Genomic DNA, 14,663 nt, shown 5'->3' with positions numbered 1-14,663 from the left:
TTGAGGGTGGAACAAACCAGACTGAAGCTTAAAAAGCAACAGCTGGATTTGGATTGACAGTCTTTAGAACTAGAGAAGGAAAGACAGAAGTTGGGTTTTGAAACCCATGGTGGCAGCAGCAGTATTCCACATAGTCATCCTGCAAAAGAGCATGATTCCAGGAATCTGCATAAGTTAGTTCCCCCTTATAAGGAGGGGGATGACATTAACAAGTGGTTTGCTGCACTTGAGAGGGCCTGTGTTGTTCAGGATGTCCCTCAAAGGCAGTGGGCTGCTATCCTGTGGCTATCATTTAGTGGAAAAGGTAGGGATAGGCTCCTTACTGTGAAAGAAAGTGATGCCAATAATTTTACAGTTCTTAAGAATGCACTCCTGGATGGTTATGGCTTAACCACTGAACAATACAGGATAAAGTTCAGAGAGACCAAAAAGGAGTCTTCACAAGACTGGGTTGATTTCATTGACCATTCAGTGAAGGCCTTGGAGGGGTGGCTACATGGCAGTAAAGTTACTGATTATGACAGCCTGTATAACTTGATCCTGAGAGAGCATATTCTTAATAATTGTGTGTCTGATTTGTTGCACCAGTACTTGGTGGATTCTGATCTGACCTCTCCCCAAGAATTGGGAAAGAAGGCAGACAAATGGGTCAGAACAAGGGTGAACAGAAAAGTTCATACAGGGGGTGACAAAGATGGCAAGAAGAAGGATGGTAAGTCTTCTGACAAGGGTGGGGACAAATCTAAAAATGAGTCTTCATCAGGCCCACAAAAACACTCTGGTGGGGGTGGTGGGCCCAAATCCTCTTCTAATAAAAACAAAGAAAAGAAACCATGGTGCTATTTATGTAAAATAAAAGTCCATTGGACAACAGATCCCAGTTGTCCAAAGAAAAGCACCAAGCCTCCTACCACTACAACCCCTACTGCTACACCTAGTGTCCCTACTAATAGCAGTGGTGGTGGGAGCAAACCTACTAATAGCCAATCCAAGGGAGTAGCTGGGCTCACTTTTGGTAACTTAGTTGGGGTTGGTCTGGTTAGGGAGACCACAGAGGCTGTGTTAGTCTCTGAGGGGGCTATTGATTTAGCCACCTTAGTTGCTTGTCCCCTTAATATGGATAAGTACAAGCAGCTACCCCTAATAAATGGTGTTGAGGTTCAGGCCTACAGTGACACTGGAGCCAGTGTGACTATGGTCATAGAGAAACTGGTCCACCCTGAACAACACCTACTTGGTCACCAGTACCAAGTAACCGATGCTCACAACAACACACTTAGCCACCCCATGGCTGTTGTAAATCTCAACTGGGGGGGGGGTTACTGGTCCAAAGAAAGTTGTGGTAGCCACAGATTTACCTGTAGACTGTCTACTAGGAAATGATTTGGAGACATCAGCTTGGTCAGATGTGGAGTTGGAGGCCCATGCAGCAATGCTGGGCATCCCAGGGCATATTTGTGGTTTAACCAGAGCTCAGGCCAAAAAGCAAAAAGGACAGGGAAACTTGGATGCTGGAACAATGGACCAAGTGCTCCCTAAAGCTAGGGCTAGTAGAAGTAAAGCACTTCCTACTATCCCTCCCTCTACAGTGGATTCTACTTCTGAGGAAGAAGAATTTCCACCCTGTGCAGAACCTACACCAGAGGAGCTGGAAGCAGACACTGCTGAGCTTTTGGGTGAAGGGGGGCCTGCCAGGGAGGAGCTGAGTGTGGCTCAGCAAACCTGTCCCACACTAGAGGGTCTAAGACAGCAAGCTGTCAAACAGGCTAATGGGGATGTCAGTGACTCTCACAGAGTTTACTGGGAGGACAACCTCTTGTACACTGAAGCAAGGGATCCTAAACCTGGAACTGCCAGGAGGTTAGTAATTCCTCAGGAGTACAGAAAGTTCCTCCTAACTCTAGCCCACAACATTCCCCTAGCTGGACATCTGGGACAAATGAAAACTTGGGACAGGCTTGTTCCCTTGTTTCATTGGCCTAGAATGTCTGAGGACACAAAGGAATTTTGTAAGTCCTGTGAAACCTGTCAAGCCAGTGGCAAGACAGGTGGCACTCCAAAGGCACCCCTTATTCCACTGCCTGTGGTTGGGGTTCCCTTTGAAAGGGTAGGAGTTGACATGGTTGGCCCCCTTGACCCTCCTACTGCTTCAGGCAATATGTTTATCTTGGTGGTAGTGGACCATGCCACAAGATATCCTGAAGCAATTCCTTTAAGGACCACTACAGGACCTGCAGTGGCAAAGGCCCTCCTGGGAATATTTTCTAGGGTGGGCTTCCCAAAGGAAGTAGTATCAGACAGGGGAAGCAATTTCATGTCTGCATACTTAAAGGCCATGTGGAAGGAGTGTGGTGTGACTTACAAGTTCACTACACCCTATCATCCACAAACAAATGGACTGGTGGAGAGATTTAACAAAACTCTCAAAGGCATGATTATGGGTCTCCCTGAAAAACTCCGCAGGAGATGGGATATTCTGTTACCATGCCTCCTTTTTGCCTACAGGGAGGTACCCCAGAAAGGAGTGGGCTTCAGCTCCTTTGAACTCCTCTTTGGACACCCTGTTAGGGGTCCACTAACACTTGTCAAGGAGGGTTGGGAACAACCTTTAAAAGCTCCAAAACAAGATATTGTGGATTATGTACTTGGCCTCAGATCAAGGATGGCTGAGTATATGAAAAAGGCCAGTAAAAACCTTCAGGCCAGCCAAGAGCTCCAGAAGCAATGGCATGACCAGAAGGCTGTTTTGGTTCAGTACCAACCAGGGCAGAAAGCGTGGGTCTTGGAGCCTGTGGCCCCAAGAGCACTCCAAGATAAATGGAGTGGACCCCACACAATTGTTGAGAAAAAGGGTGAAGTCACCTATTTAGTTGACGTAGGCACTGCCAGGAGTCCCCTTAGGGTGCTCCATGTCAACCGCCTGAAACCCTACTATGACAGGGTTGATCTCACCCTGCTCATGGCAACTGATGAGGGACAGGTAGAAGACAGTGATCCTCTACCTGATCTCTTCTCTTCCACAGAACAAGATGCTCTTGTGGAAGGTGTAGTTTTGGCTGATTGTCTTACTGCTGAGCAGAAAGACCATTGCATAAATCTCCTGGGTCAGTTTTCTGAACTCTTCTCTACTGTGCCAGGTACCACTTCTTGGTGTGAGCACACTATAGATACTGGAGACATCTTGCCTGTCAAAAGTAAGATCTTTAGGCAGCCTGACCATGTCAGGGACTGCATAAAGCAAGAGGTGCAGAAAATGTTAGAACTGGGAGTGGTTGAGCACTCTGAAAGTCCATGGGCTTCTCCTGTGGTACTTGTACCAAAACCTCATTCCAAGGATGGAAAGAAGGAAATGCGGTTTTGTGTAGACTACAGAGGTCTCAACCAGGTAACCAAAACTGATGCTCACCCTATACCCAGGGCAGATGAGCTCATAGATACACTGGCATCTGCCAAGTATCTAAGCACTTTTGATTTGACTGCAGGGTATTGGCAGATCAATGTATCAGAAGATGCTAAACCTAAAACTGCATTTTCAACCATTGGAGGCCATTACCAATTTACAGTAATGCCTTTTGGATTGAAAAATGCACCTGCCACTTTTCAGAGGTTGGTGAACACAGTCCTGCAAGGGCTGGAGGCTTTCAGTGCAGCATATTTGGACGATATAGCTGTCTTTAGCTCCAGCTGGGATGATCACCTGGTCCACCTATGGAAAGTTTTGGAGGCCCTGCAAAAGGCAGGCCTCACTATCAAGGCTTCAAAGTGCCAGATAGGGCAGGGTAAGGTGGTTTATCTGGGACACCTTGTTGGTGGGGAACAGATTGCACCACTACAGGGGAAAATCCAAACAATTATTGATTGGGTTCCCCCTACCACTCAGACTCAGGTGAGAGCCTTCCTAGGCCTCACTGGGTATTACAGGAGGTTCATTAAGAACTATGGCTCCATTGCAGCCCCTCTTAATGACCTCACATCCAAGAAAATGTCTAAAAAGGTATTATGGACAGCAAACTGTCAGAAAGCTTTTGAGGAGCTGAAGCAGGCCATGTGCTCTGCACCTGTCTTGAAAAGCCCTTGTTACTCTAAAAAATTCTATGTCCAAACTGATGCATCTGAATTAGGAGTAGGGGCAGTCCTATCACAACTTAATTCTGAGGGCCAGGATAAACCTGTTGCTTTTATTAGTAGGAGGTTGACCCCTAGAGAAAAGCGTTGGTCTGCCATTGAGAGGGAGGCCTTTGCTGTGGTCTGGGCACTGAAGAAGTTGAGGCCATACCTGTTTGGCACTCACTTCATTGTTCAGACAGACCACAAACCTCTACTTTGGCTAAAACAAATGAAAGGTGAAAATCCTAAATTGTTGAGGTGGTCCATATCCCTACAGGGAATGGACTGTACAATGGAACATAGACCTGGGAGTAGCCACTCCAATGCAGATGGACTCTCCAGATATTTCCACTTAGACAATGAAGACTCATCAGGTCATGGCTAGTCTTATTGTCCTTCGTTTGGGGGGGGTTGTGTAGGAAAGTACCATCTTGCCTGGCATGTTACCCCCATTTTTCACTGTATATATATGTTGTTTTAGTTGTATGTGTCACTGGGACCCTGTCATCCAGGGCCCCAGTGCTCATAAGTGTGCCTGAATGTGTTACCTGTGTAGTGACTAACTGTCTCACTGAGGCTCTGCTAATCAGAACCTCAGTGGTTATGCTCTCTCATTTCTTTCAAATTGTCACTAACAGGCTAGTGACCAATTGTACCAATTTACATTGGCTTACTGGAACACCCTTATAATTCCCTAGTATATGGTACTGAGGTACCCAGGGTATTGGGGTTCCAGGAGATCCCTATGGGCTGCAGCATTTCTTTTGCCACCCATAGGGAGCTCTGACAATTCTTACACAGGCCTGCCACTGCAGCCTGAGTGAAATAACGTCCACGTTATTTCACAGCCATTTTACACTGCATTTAAGTAACTTATAAGTCACCTATATGTCTAACCTTTACCTGGTAAAGGTTAGGTGCAAAGTTACTTAGTGTGAGGGCACCCTGGCACTAGCCAAGGTGCCCCCACATTGTTCAGGGCCAATTCCCCGGACTTTGTGAGTGCGGGGACACCATTACACGCGTGCACTACATATAGGTCACTACCTATATGTAGCTTCACAATGGTAACTCCGAATATGGCCATGTAACATGTCTATGATCATGGAATTGCCCCCTCTATGCCATCCTGGCATAGTTGGCACAATCCCATGATCCCAGTGGTCTGTAGCACAGACCCTGGTACTGCCAAACTGCCTTTCCTGGGGTTTCACTGCAGCTGCTGCTGCTGCCAACCCCTCAGACAGGTTTCTGCCCTCCTGGGGTCAAGCCAGGCTTGTCCCAGGATGGCAGAACAAAGGACTTCCTCTGAGAGAGGGTATTACACCCTCTCCCTTTGGAAAATGGTGTGAAGGCAGGGGAGGAGTAGCCTCCCCCAGCCTCTGGAAATGCTTTCATGGGCACTTTTGGTGCCCATTTCTGCATAAGCCAGTCTACACCGGTTCAGGGACCCCTTAGCCCTGCTCTGGCGCGAAACAGGACAAAGGAAAGGGGAGTGACCACTCCCCTGACCTGCACCTCCCCTGGGAGGTGTCCAGAGCTCCTCCAGTGTGCTCCAGACCTCTGCCATCTTGGAAACAGAGGTGCTGCTGGCACACTGGACTGCTCTGAGTGGCCAGTGCCACCAGGTGACGTCAGAGACTCCTTCTGATAGGCTCCTTCAGGTGTTGCTAGCCTATCCTCTCTCCTAGGTAGCCAAACCCTCTTTTCTGGCTATTTAGGGTCTCTGTCTCTGGGGAAACTTTAGATAACTAATGCAAGAGCTCATCTGAGTTCCTCTGCATCTCTCTCTTCACCTTCTGCCAAGGAATCGACTGCTGACCGCGCTGGAAGCCTGCAAAACTGCAACATAGTAGCAAAGACGACTACTGCAACTCTGTAACGCTGATCCTGCCGCCTTCTCGACTGTTTTCCTGGTGGTGCATGCTGTGGGGGTAGTCTGCCTCCTCTCTGCACTAGAAGCTCCGAAGAAATCTCCCGTGGGTCGACAGAATCTTCCCCCTGAAACCGCAGGCACCAAAAAGCTGCATTACCGGTCCCTTGGGTCTCCTCTCAGCACGACGAGCGAGGTCCCTCGAATCCAGCAACTGTGTCCAAGTGACCCCCAGAGTCCAGTGACTCTTCAGTCCAAGTTTGGTGGAGGTAAGTCCTTGCCTCCCCACGCCAGACTGCATTGCTGGGAACTGCGACTTTTGCAGCTACTCCGGCCCCTGTGCACTTCCGGCGGAAATCCTTTGTGCACAGCCAAGCCTGGGCCACGGCACTCTAACCTGCATTGCACGACTTTCTAAGTTGGTCTCCGGCGACGTGGGACTCCTTTGTGCAACTTCGGGTGAGCACCGTTTCACGCATCCTCGTAGTGCCTGTTTCTGGCACTTCTCCGGGTGCTACCTGCTACTGAGAGGGCTCCTTGTCTTGCTCGACATCCCCTCTATCTCCTGGCGCAATTTGCGACATCCTGGTCCCTCCTGGGCCACAGCAGCATCCAAAAATGCTTACCGCACGATTTGCAGCTAGCAAGGCTTGTTGGCGGTCTTTCGGCTGGAAACACTTCTGCACGACTCTCCACGGCGTGAGGGATCCGTCCTCCAAAGGGAAAGTCTCTAGCCCTTGTCGTTCCTGCAGAAACCTTAGCTTCTTCTGTCCAGTAGAAGCTTCTTTGCACCCACAGCTGGCATTTCCTGGGCATCTGCCCATCTCCGACTTGCTTGTGACTTTTGGACTTGGTCCCCTTGTTCCACAGGTACCCTCGACTGGAAATCCATCGTTGTTGCATTGCTGGTTTGTGTCTTTCCTGCAGTATTCCCCTATCACGACTTCTATGTCCTTTGGGGAACTTTAGTGCACTTTGCACTCACTTTTCAGGGTCTTGGGGTGGGCTAATTTTCTAACCCTCACTATTTTCTAATAGTCCCAGCGACCCTCTACAAGGTCACATAGGTTTGGGGTCCATTCGTGGTTCGCATTCCACTTTTGGAGTATATGGTTTGTGTTGCCCCTATCCCTATGTGTCCCCATTGCATCCTATTGTAACTATACATTGTTTGCACTGTTTTCTAAGACTATACTGCATATTTTTGGTATTGTGTACATATATCTTGTGTGTATTTCCTATCCTCTCACTGAGGGTACACTCTGAGATACTTTGGCATATTGTCATAAAAATAAAGTACCTTTATTTTTAGTATAACTGTGTATTGTGTTTTCTTATGATATTGTGCATATGACACTAAGTGGTACTGTAGGAGCTTCACTCGTCTCCTAGTTCAGCCTAAGCTGCTCTGCTAAGCTACCATTATCTATCAGCCTATGCTGCTAGACACCCTATACACTAATAAGGGATAACTGGGCCTGGTGCAAGGTGCAAGTACCCCTTGGTACTCACTACAAGCCAGTCCAGCCTCCTACACTGATGCACTGTTTTTTTCTTGGTTTCTTTCAGGAGGCTGTGGTACTGATTGAGGGCGGTCCTGAAGGTGGTGCAGTCTTCTGGTTTTTTTTTGTGATGCGCAACTTCCTTTTAAGATGTTGGCAGTTGGATTTGGATGAGTGCAGTTTCTTTGTTCTTTGACCTTGGCAGTCTTGGCTGGGATGATGTCGTCAACGCATTATGTGATCCACTGGGAGAGGCTCTTTGCAGTTTATTCAGGGTTGTGTGTAGAGTCTGGGAGGTGTTAGTGGAGAGTGTTGTTCCACTGGTATTCAGATACCTTTTTCCAGATTCTTCTTGTGGATTTGGGGGGCAGAGTGCCGGGGTATGTGGGTCCAGAGATGGTGATGTGTATGCTGTGGTGGTCGGACCAGGTGTGCGGTGTGGTGTGGATGTACCTGACCATGTCCCTGGAGGTGAAGATGGGTTAGAGCATTTGTCCTGCGATGTGGGTAGGGTCGGTGATGAGCTCCTTGAGGCCGATGCTGCTTTAGCTTTCCAGGAGGTTGGTGGAGCTGGCGTCACTGGGGTTGTTGAGATAGAAGTTGAGGTCCGCTACGAATATGTAGTTCTCTGAGCCGATTGCTTACAGGGCGTTGAGTTTCTGGGTGTTGCTGGAGCTGGGGCTTCTGCAACGCATTAGATGGAAACCTTTCATTCTCCATATGATTTGAGGGAGAGGCGGGGCCTGCAGATGGGAATTCTCCATCATAGACTTAGAATTGCATTTTTATTCTGTACAAGCTCAGTTCTCGCATTATTGGTACCCCCCGATTCCATTGCTACCGGATTTGATAGTTGAGATCAACGCTGCATCTCCTGTTCCACTAAATATGGTCTTGATGTGTTTGATGCTCAGACCCCTCCACATTCGACGAGCTGGTGGCCTGCGTGAGCTGGACGTGGCAGAAAATGGCCTCCTATGGTAATCGTGGAGATCTCTAGTTTCTGGGTATGCAGATAGCTAATGACATTATTGTAATTAAAGGCAAGGTAAGTTCCATATCGCTGGCTGTTTTCATACATTTTAGCCTGCGAGAATCTGCTTACCCATTATATCCCTTGGAGTCCTGGGCAGTGTCACCCTCACTCATGTAAGAGGAACTCCGAAGGCTGTACACCAGCTATTGCAGATCTATAGCCATACGTTAAATTAAGTACAAAGGCTACGCGCCAGGTATCGCACATCAATAGCATGACGATGAAGGCTCAAGCACTGGGCAAACTGCCAGCCAGAAGGTTCTCCACAGTCTTAGCAACTGGAGAAATGCTGTGTGTTCACCACAACAGGCTCTCTCAATGTCGGGCATAGGCTGCCACACTTGAAATTCTTGCATAGAATCTACTATACCCCTGCCTGACTTTGGTCCTTGGCCCAGCACACCTATACAGTGAAGAACAGGCTGCTCTGGTTGGTGAATCCGTATATGAGTGGTGCTCACACACACACACACACACATAAACAAAGCATATAAAACACTCCACATTTTTTTAAGTGACTGCATTCTTTTTTAGAATCTTTTTTTCATTTGAAAACACCATAAAGGAAATGTTTCCTTAGGTTTTGAGACTATTGTTTGTTCAGTGTTGATGGAAAGAGATTTTGTCCCACTTGTCTATTGCCTCCCTGGCACGTGTTGGGTTACTCCATCATTTAAACAAACAGGACAACCTGTTGAAAAGGTTTCTTTCCCTATATTGGTTACGACTGACACCACACATTATGCTAGTTTAGTCATTATGTGTATTGGTGAAAGGATGATCGAGTCTTATACCTGTCCCCATCACTGGCTCTCCTTCTCTTCCCAGATCTGTCTTGGAGGAGGAATGCCGGACGCTCGAGAAGGATATCGCCATCATGCAGGTAAGCTGGTGATTTCAAAGTCTTGGGTGTGTGTGTGTGCGCTTGCCGTTCTTGCTGTATTATTTATATGGATCTATTTTTATAAAAGGCCTTTTTCACATTTGCACACTGCAAGGTGCTAATATAGACCCTGTAGTCATAGGGCTTCCTCAGAAAGTCTGTTTAAATTGTTCAGTTTTGTGGTATTTCTTGAGACTGAGAAAGTTAGGTTCTGTTATCAAGGTGGGATGGGAGAATTTAACAGTCTAGGGCATTAACCACCATTGATGTGTCTCTAAATAGTTTGTTGGAAGACTTGGTAACGAATCTAGAGCAGATTCTCTGAATGAGGTTTGACTGATGAGCTGACGTTTGCTAGCAGCCAAGGCCTTTGGTACAGTAGGCCTTGTGGATGCTGCAAAGAGGTTTAAATGTGATCCTCTGCTTAAATGGGAGCCAGCAGAGTGCTTTCAGGGGTGATCTTGCACAACCTCATATCTGAGTGTTTGAACAAAATGTGGCTGCCTAATTTAGAAACCTTGCCAATCTGCTTGTGAGCCCTTATGGGCTCCCTGCATATACAACCCGTATCCTCAGCAGCTTCTGTGATTGAGGCAGATATCAGGTCTGTAACAAAAACAACATGGTGGACCATTGAACAAGTGTCCCGGCTTGTAGCCCTCTTCACAGGAAGTGTGTTTTGGCCAGATCTCCAATATACCAGGGTTTCTAGTTTGGCTCCAATGAGACAAAAACTGTTTAGTTTCTTCCAATGGGCACAAGAAGACTGTAGGTGTTTCTTCCAGTGTGCATATAGGGGAGGGTGGTGTATGGATATGATTCATGTATATGTATGAGCTAAGCATTCTATAATATCAGCCTGGTTCCATGCTTCATTGTTGAGTTTAAGACAAACATTTTCACAGCATATGCCACTGGGTGGACCTCGAAGACACATCATGCATGGTGACCCATATTTACAAGGAAGGAACAGATTCATGTTAGGGCTGTGTCAGCTACGCGGGTCCGTTCATCAAGTCTTTCAGTAGAAACCTGTGGCTCATGTGATGCCAGGCCGTGAACAGTGCTAGGAATATTAATGACACCTACTTGCCTTCACCCAGGGTGAGAAAGATGAGGTCTTCCCCTGCCTTGGCCAATGCAATCTTCCTTGGAGCTCGCTTGCAAGTTGTGAACAAGCTGAGGAGTATTACCTTGGCCTGCTTTCCTTTTACCTAGGGTGATGAAGATGAGGTCTTCCTTGACATTAACCAGTGTAGTCTTCGTAGAAGCTCAGTGTAGGAGGCTGGCCTGGTTTGTAGTGAGTACCAAGGGGTACTTACACTCTGCACCAGGTCCAGTTATCCCTTATTAGTGTAGAAGAGGTGTCTAGCAGCTTAGGCTGATAGAAAAGGGTAGCTTAGCAGAGCAGCTTAGGCTGAACTAGGAGACATGCAAAGCTCCCACTATACCACTGGTGTCATATGCACAATATCATAAGAAAACACAATACACAGATATACTAAAAATAAAGGTACTTTATTTTTATGACAATATGCCAAAAGTATCTCAGTGAGTACCCTCAGTATGAGGATAGCAAATATACACAAGATATATGTACACAATACCAAAAATATGCAGTAATAGCAATAGAAACCAATGCAAGCAATGTACAGTCACAATAGATTGCAATGAGAACACATAGGTATAGGGGCAACACAAACCATATACTCCAAAAGTGGAATGCGAATAACGTATGGACCCCAAACCTATGTGAGCTTGTAGAGGGTCGCTGGGACTGTAAGAAAACAGTGAGGGTTAGAAAAATAGCCCACCTCAAGACCCTGAAAAGTAGGTGTAAAGTGCACCTATATTCCCCAGAGAGCACAGAAGTCGTGATAGGGGAATTCTGCAAGAAAGAACAACACCAGCAATGCAACCAAAGTGGATTTCCGGACGAGAGTACCTGTGGAACAAGGGGACCAAGTCCAAGAGTCGCGACAAAGTCGAGATTGGGCAGATGCCCAGGAAATGCCAGCTGAGGGTGCATGGAAGCTGCCACCGGATGGTAGAAGCTGTGGATTCTGCAAGAACGAAGAGGGCTAGAAACTTCCCCTTTGGAGGATGGATGTCCCACGTCGTGTAGAAGCTTGCAGAGGTGTTCCCACGCAGAAAGACCGCAAACAAGCCTTGCTAGCTGCAAGGGTCGCAGTTAGGGTTTTTGGATGCTGCTGTGGCCCAGGAGGGACCAGGATGTCGCCAATTGCGTGAGGAGACAGAGGGGGCGCCCAGCAAGACAAGGAGCCCACTCAGAAGCCGGCAGCACCCGCAGAAGTGCCGGAACAGGCACTATGAAGAGGAGTGAACTGGAGCTCACCCAAAGTCACAAAAGAAGATCCCACGACGCCGGAGGACAACTCAGGAGGTTGTGCACTGCAGGTTAGAGTGTCGGGACCCAGGCTTGGCTGTGCACAAAGGAAATCCTGGAAGAGTGCACAGGAGCCGGAGCAGCTGCAAATCACGCGGTACCCAGCAATGCAGTCTAGCATGGTGAGGCAAGGACTTACCTCCACCAAACTTGGACTGAAGAGTCACTGGACTGTGGGAGTCACTTGGACAGAGTTGCTGAGTTCCAGGGACCACGCTCGTCGTGCTGAGAGGGGACCCCAAGGACCGGTGATGCAGTCTTTTGTTGCCTGTGGTTGCAGGGGGAAGATTCCGTCAACCCACGGGAGATTTCTTCGGAGCTTCTAGTGCAGAGAGGAGGCAGACTACCCCCACAGCATGCACCACCAGGAAAACAGTTGAGAAGGCGGCAGGATCAGTGATACACGGTTGCAGTAGTCGTTTTTGCTACTTTGTTGCGGTTTTGCAGGAGTCCTGAGCAGTCAGCGATCGATTCCGTGGCAGAAGGTGAAGAGAGATATGCAGAGGAACTCTGATGAGCTCTTGCATTCGTTATCTAAAGAATTCCCCAAAGCAGAGACCCTAAATAGCCAGAAAAGGAGGTTTGGCTACTTAGGAAGGAGGATAGGCTAGCAACACAGGTAAGAGCCTATCAGAAGGTGTCTATGACGTCACCTGCTGGCCCTGGCCACTCAGAGCAGTCCAGTGTGCCAGCAGCACCTCTGTTTCCAAGATGGCAGAGGTCTGGAGCACACTGGAGGAGTTCTGGGCACCTCCCAGGGGAGGTGCAGGTCAGGGGAGTGGTCACTCCCCTTTCCTTTGTCCCGTTTCGCCCCAGAGCAGGGCTGGGGGATCCCTGAACCGGTGTAGACTGGCTTATGCAGAGATGGGCACCATCTGTGCCCATCAAAGCATTTCCAGAGGCTGGGGGAGACTACTCCTCCCCAGCCCTGACACCTTTTTCCAAAGGGAGAGGGTGTAACACCCTCTCTCTGAGGAAGTCCTTTGTTCTGCCTTCCTGGGCCTAGCCTGGCTGGACCCCAGGAGGGCAGAAACCTGTCTGAGGGGTTGGCAGCAGCTGCAGTGAAACCCCAGGAAAGGTAGTTTGGCAGTACCCGGGTCTGTGCTAGAGACTCGGGGGATCATGGAATTGTCTCCCCAATGCCAGGATGGCATTGGGGTGACAATTCCATGATCTTAGACATGTTACATGGCCATGTTCGGAGTTACCATTGTGATGCTATACATAGGTGGTGACCTATGTATAGTGCATGCGTGTAATGGTGTCCCCGCACTCACAAAGTCCGGGGAATTTGCCCTGAACAATGTGGGAGCACCTTGGCTAGTGCCAGGGTGTCCACACACTAAGTAACTTAGCACCCAACCTTTACCAGGTAAAGGTTAGACATATAGGTGACTTATAAGTTACTTAAGTGCAGTGGTAAATGGCTGTGAAATAACGTGGACGTTATTTCACTCAGGCTGCAGTAGCAGGCCTGTGTAAGAATTGTCAGAGCTCCCTATGGGTGGCAAAAGAAATGCTGCAGCCCATAGGGATCTCCTGGAACCCCAATACCCTGGGTACCTCAGTACCATAATACTAGGGGATTATAAGGGTGTTCCAGTATGCCAATGTGAATTGGTGAAATTGGTCACTAGCATGTTAGTGACAATTTGGAAAGCAAAGAGAGAGCATAACCACTGAGGTTCTGGTTAGCAGAGCCTCAGTGAGACAGTTAGTCATAACACAGGGAACACATACAGGGCACACTTATGAGCACTGGGGCCCTGGCTGGCAGGGTCCCAGTGACACATACAACTAAAACAACATATATACAGTGAAATATGGGGGTAACATGCCAGGCAAGATGGTACTTTCCTACACTCAGTTACAAGTTGTGCAGCAGATGGTAATCCTCCAAGTATTCTTGAAGTTGCCCTGTTACCTTCTCCAGAATTTGGCTGGAATAAGACATGTTAGAGAAGTCCTCTATGATTTGCCAGGTGCAGCAAGTAGATTGGTCTTATCAGCTTCCAGCAGAGGACAGGATTGCTTCGAATGGTTTAGTTTGCTTTTTTAGGTGAAGCTTCAGATGCCAGGCTGGCAGTATGGAACGGTGATAGATTTTTAGCCCACCAGTTGTACTGCAGTTCAGGTGCTTGGCACGAGGAGAGTAGAACCACAGATATCGATCTGGAGAGGCCAATGACAGTAACCAATAGCCTTGGCATTGCCAATCTCTAGGACCAGGAAGGCAGCTGCAGGAACATAATGTAAGGGGGCGGGGCCTTGGGTTTCTGTAGTTTCTAAAAACTGTCCTTCCTAGGTATCTTGGCACAGCTAGGAGAGTGGTCTTAGGGGGCATGTTAGAAATGGGGTCTCTAGTTGTCAGTCTGTTTGCACCCCTGCCAAGTAGGCACCCTCACTCTAGTCAGTATAAGGGAGATACCTGCTCAGATAATCCCTGGTCACCCCCTTGGTAGCTTGGCACGAGCAGTCAGGCTTATCTCAGAAGCAAAGTGTAAAGCTTTTGCACATAACTCACAGTAATAAGTGAAAACACTACAAAAGGACACCACACCAGTTTTAGAAAAATAACTAATATTTATCTGAGTAAAACAAGACCAAAACAATAAAAATACAACATACAGTGCTAACGATATGAATTTTGGAAGATTTACTCAAAAATACAGTTCCTTGAAGTCGATAGCTCCACCTGTGGCTATCATGGCATCGTGATCAACAAAACCAACAGTTCAGGCCGGCCGTGGGGTCGCAGGCCAGCTACGGTATCGAGGAGACCCACCAACAGTACCTTTGGAATTGCAGGGCGCCCTGATCCTCGCAGTGAGCTCCGGAGAGCGGTGTCGCTGGCG

At 48.0% G+C, this 14,663-nt stretch overlaps 1 protein-coding gene across 1 annotated transcript in view; it reads left to right on the top strand.

Moving 5' to 3' along the window:
- Positions 1-14,663, top strand: part of CCDC24 (coiled-coil domain containing 24) — a 117,954-nt gene that overhangs the window by 80,704 nt on the left and 22,587 nt on the right. The window contains exon 6 of the mRNA XM_069227726.1: positions 9,347-9,401. Within this exon, the coding sequence (XP_069083827.1) occupies positions 9,347-9,401 (55 nt within the window). The remainder of the gene's footprint in view (positions 1-9,346; positions 9,402-14,663) is intronic.

Source organism: Pleurodeles waltl, chromosome 4_1 (assembly GCF_031143425.1).
Source record: "Pleurodeles waltl isolate 20211129_DDA chromosome 4_1, aPleWal1.hap1.20221129, whole genome shotgun sequence".
Lineage (NCBI taxonomy): Eukaryota > Metazoa > Chordata > Amphibia > Caudata > Salamandridae > Pleurodeles > Pleurodeles waltl.
The sequence above is the reverse complement of the archived record's forward strand: the minus strand, read 5'-3'. Positions and strand labels throughout refer to the sequence as shown.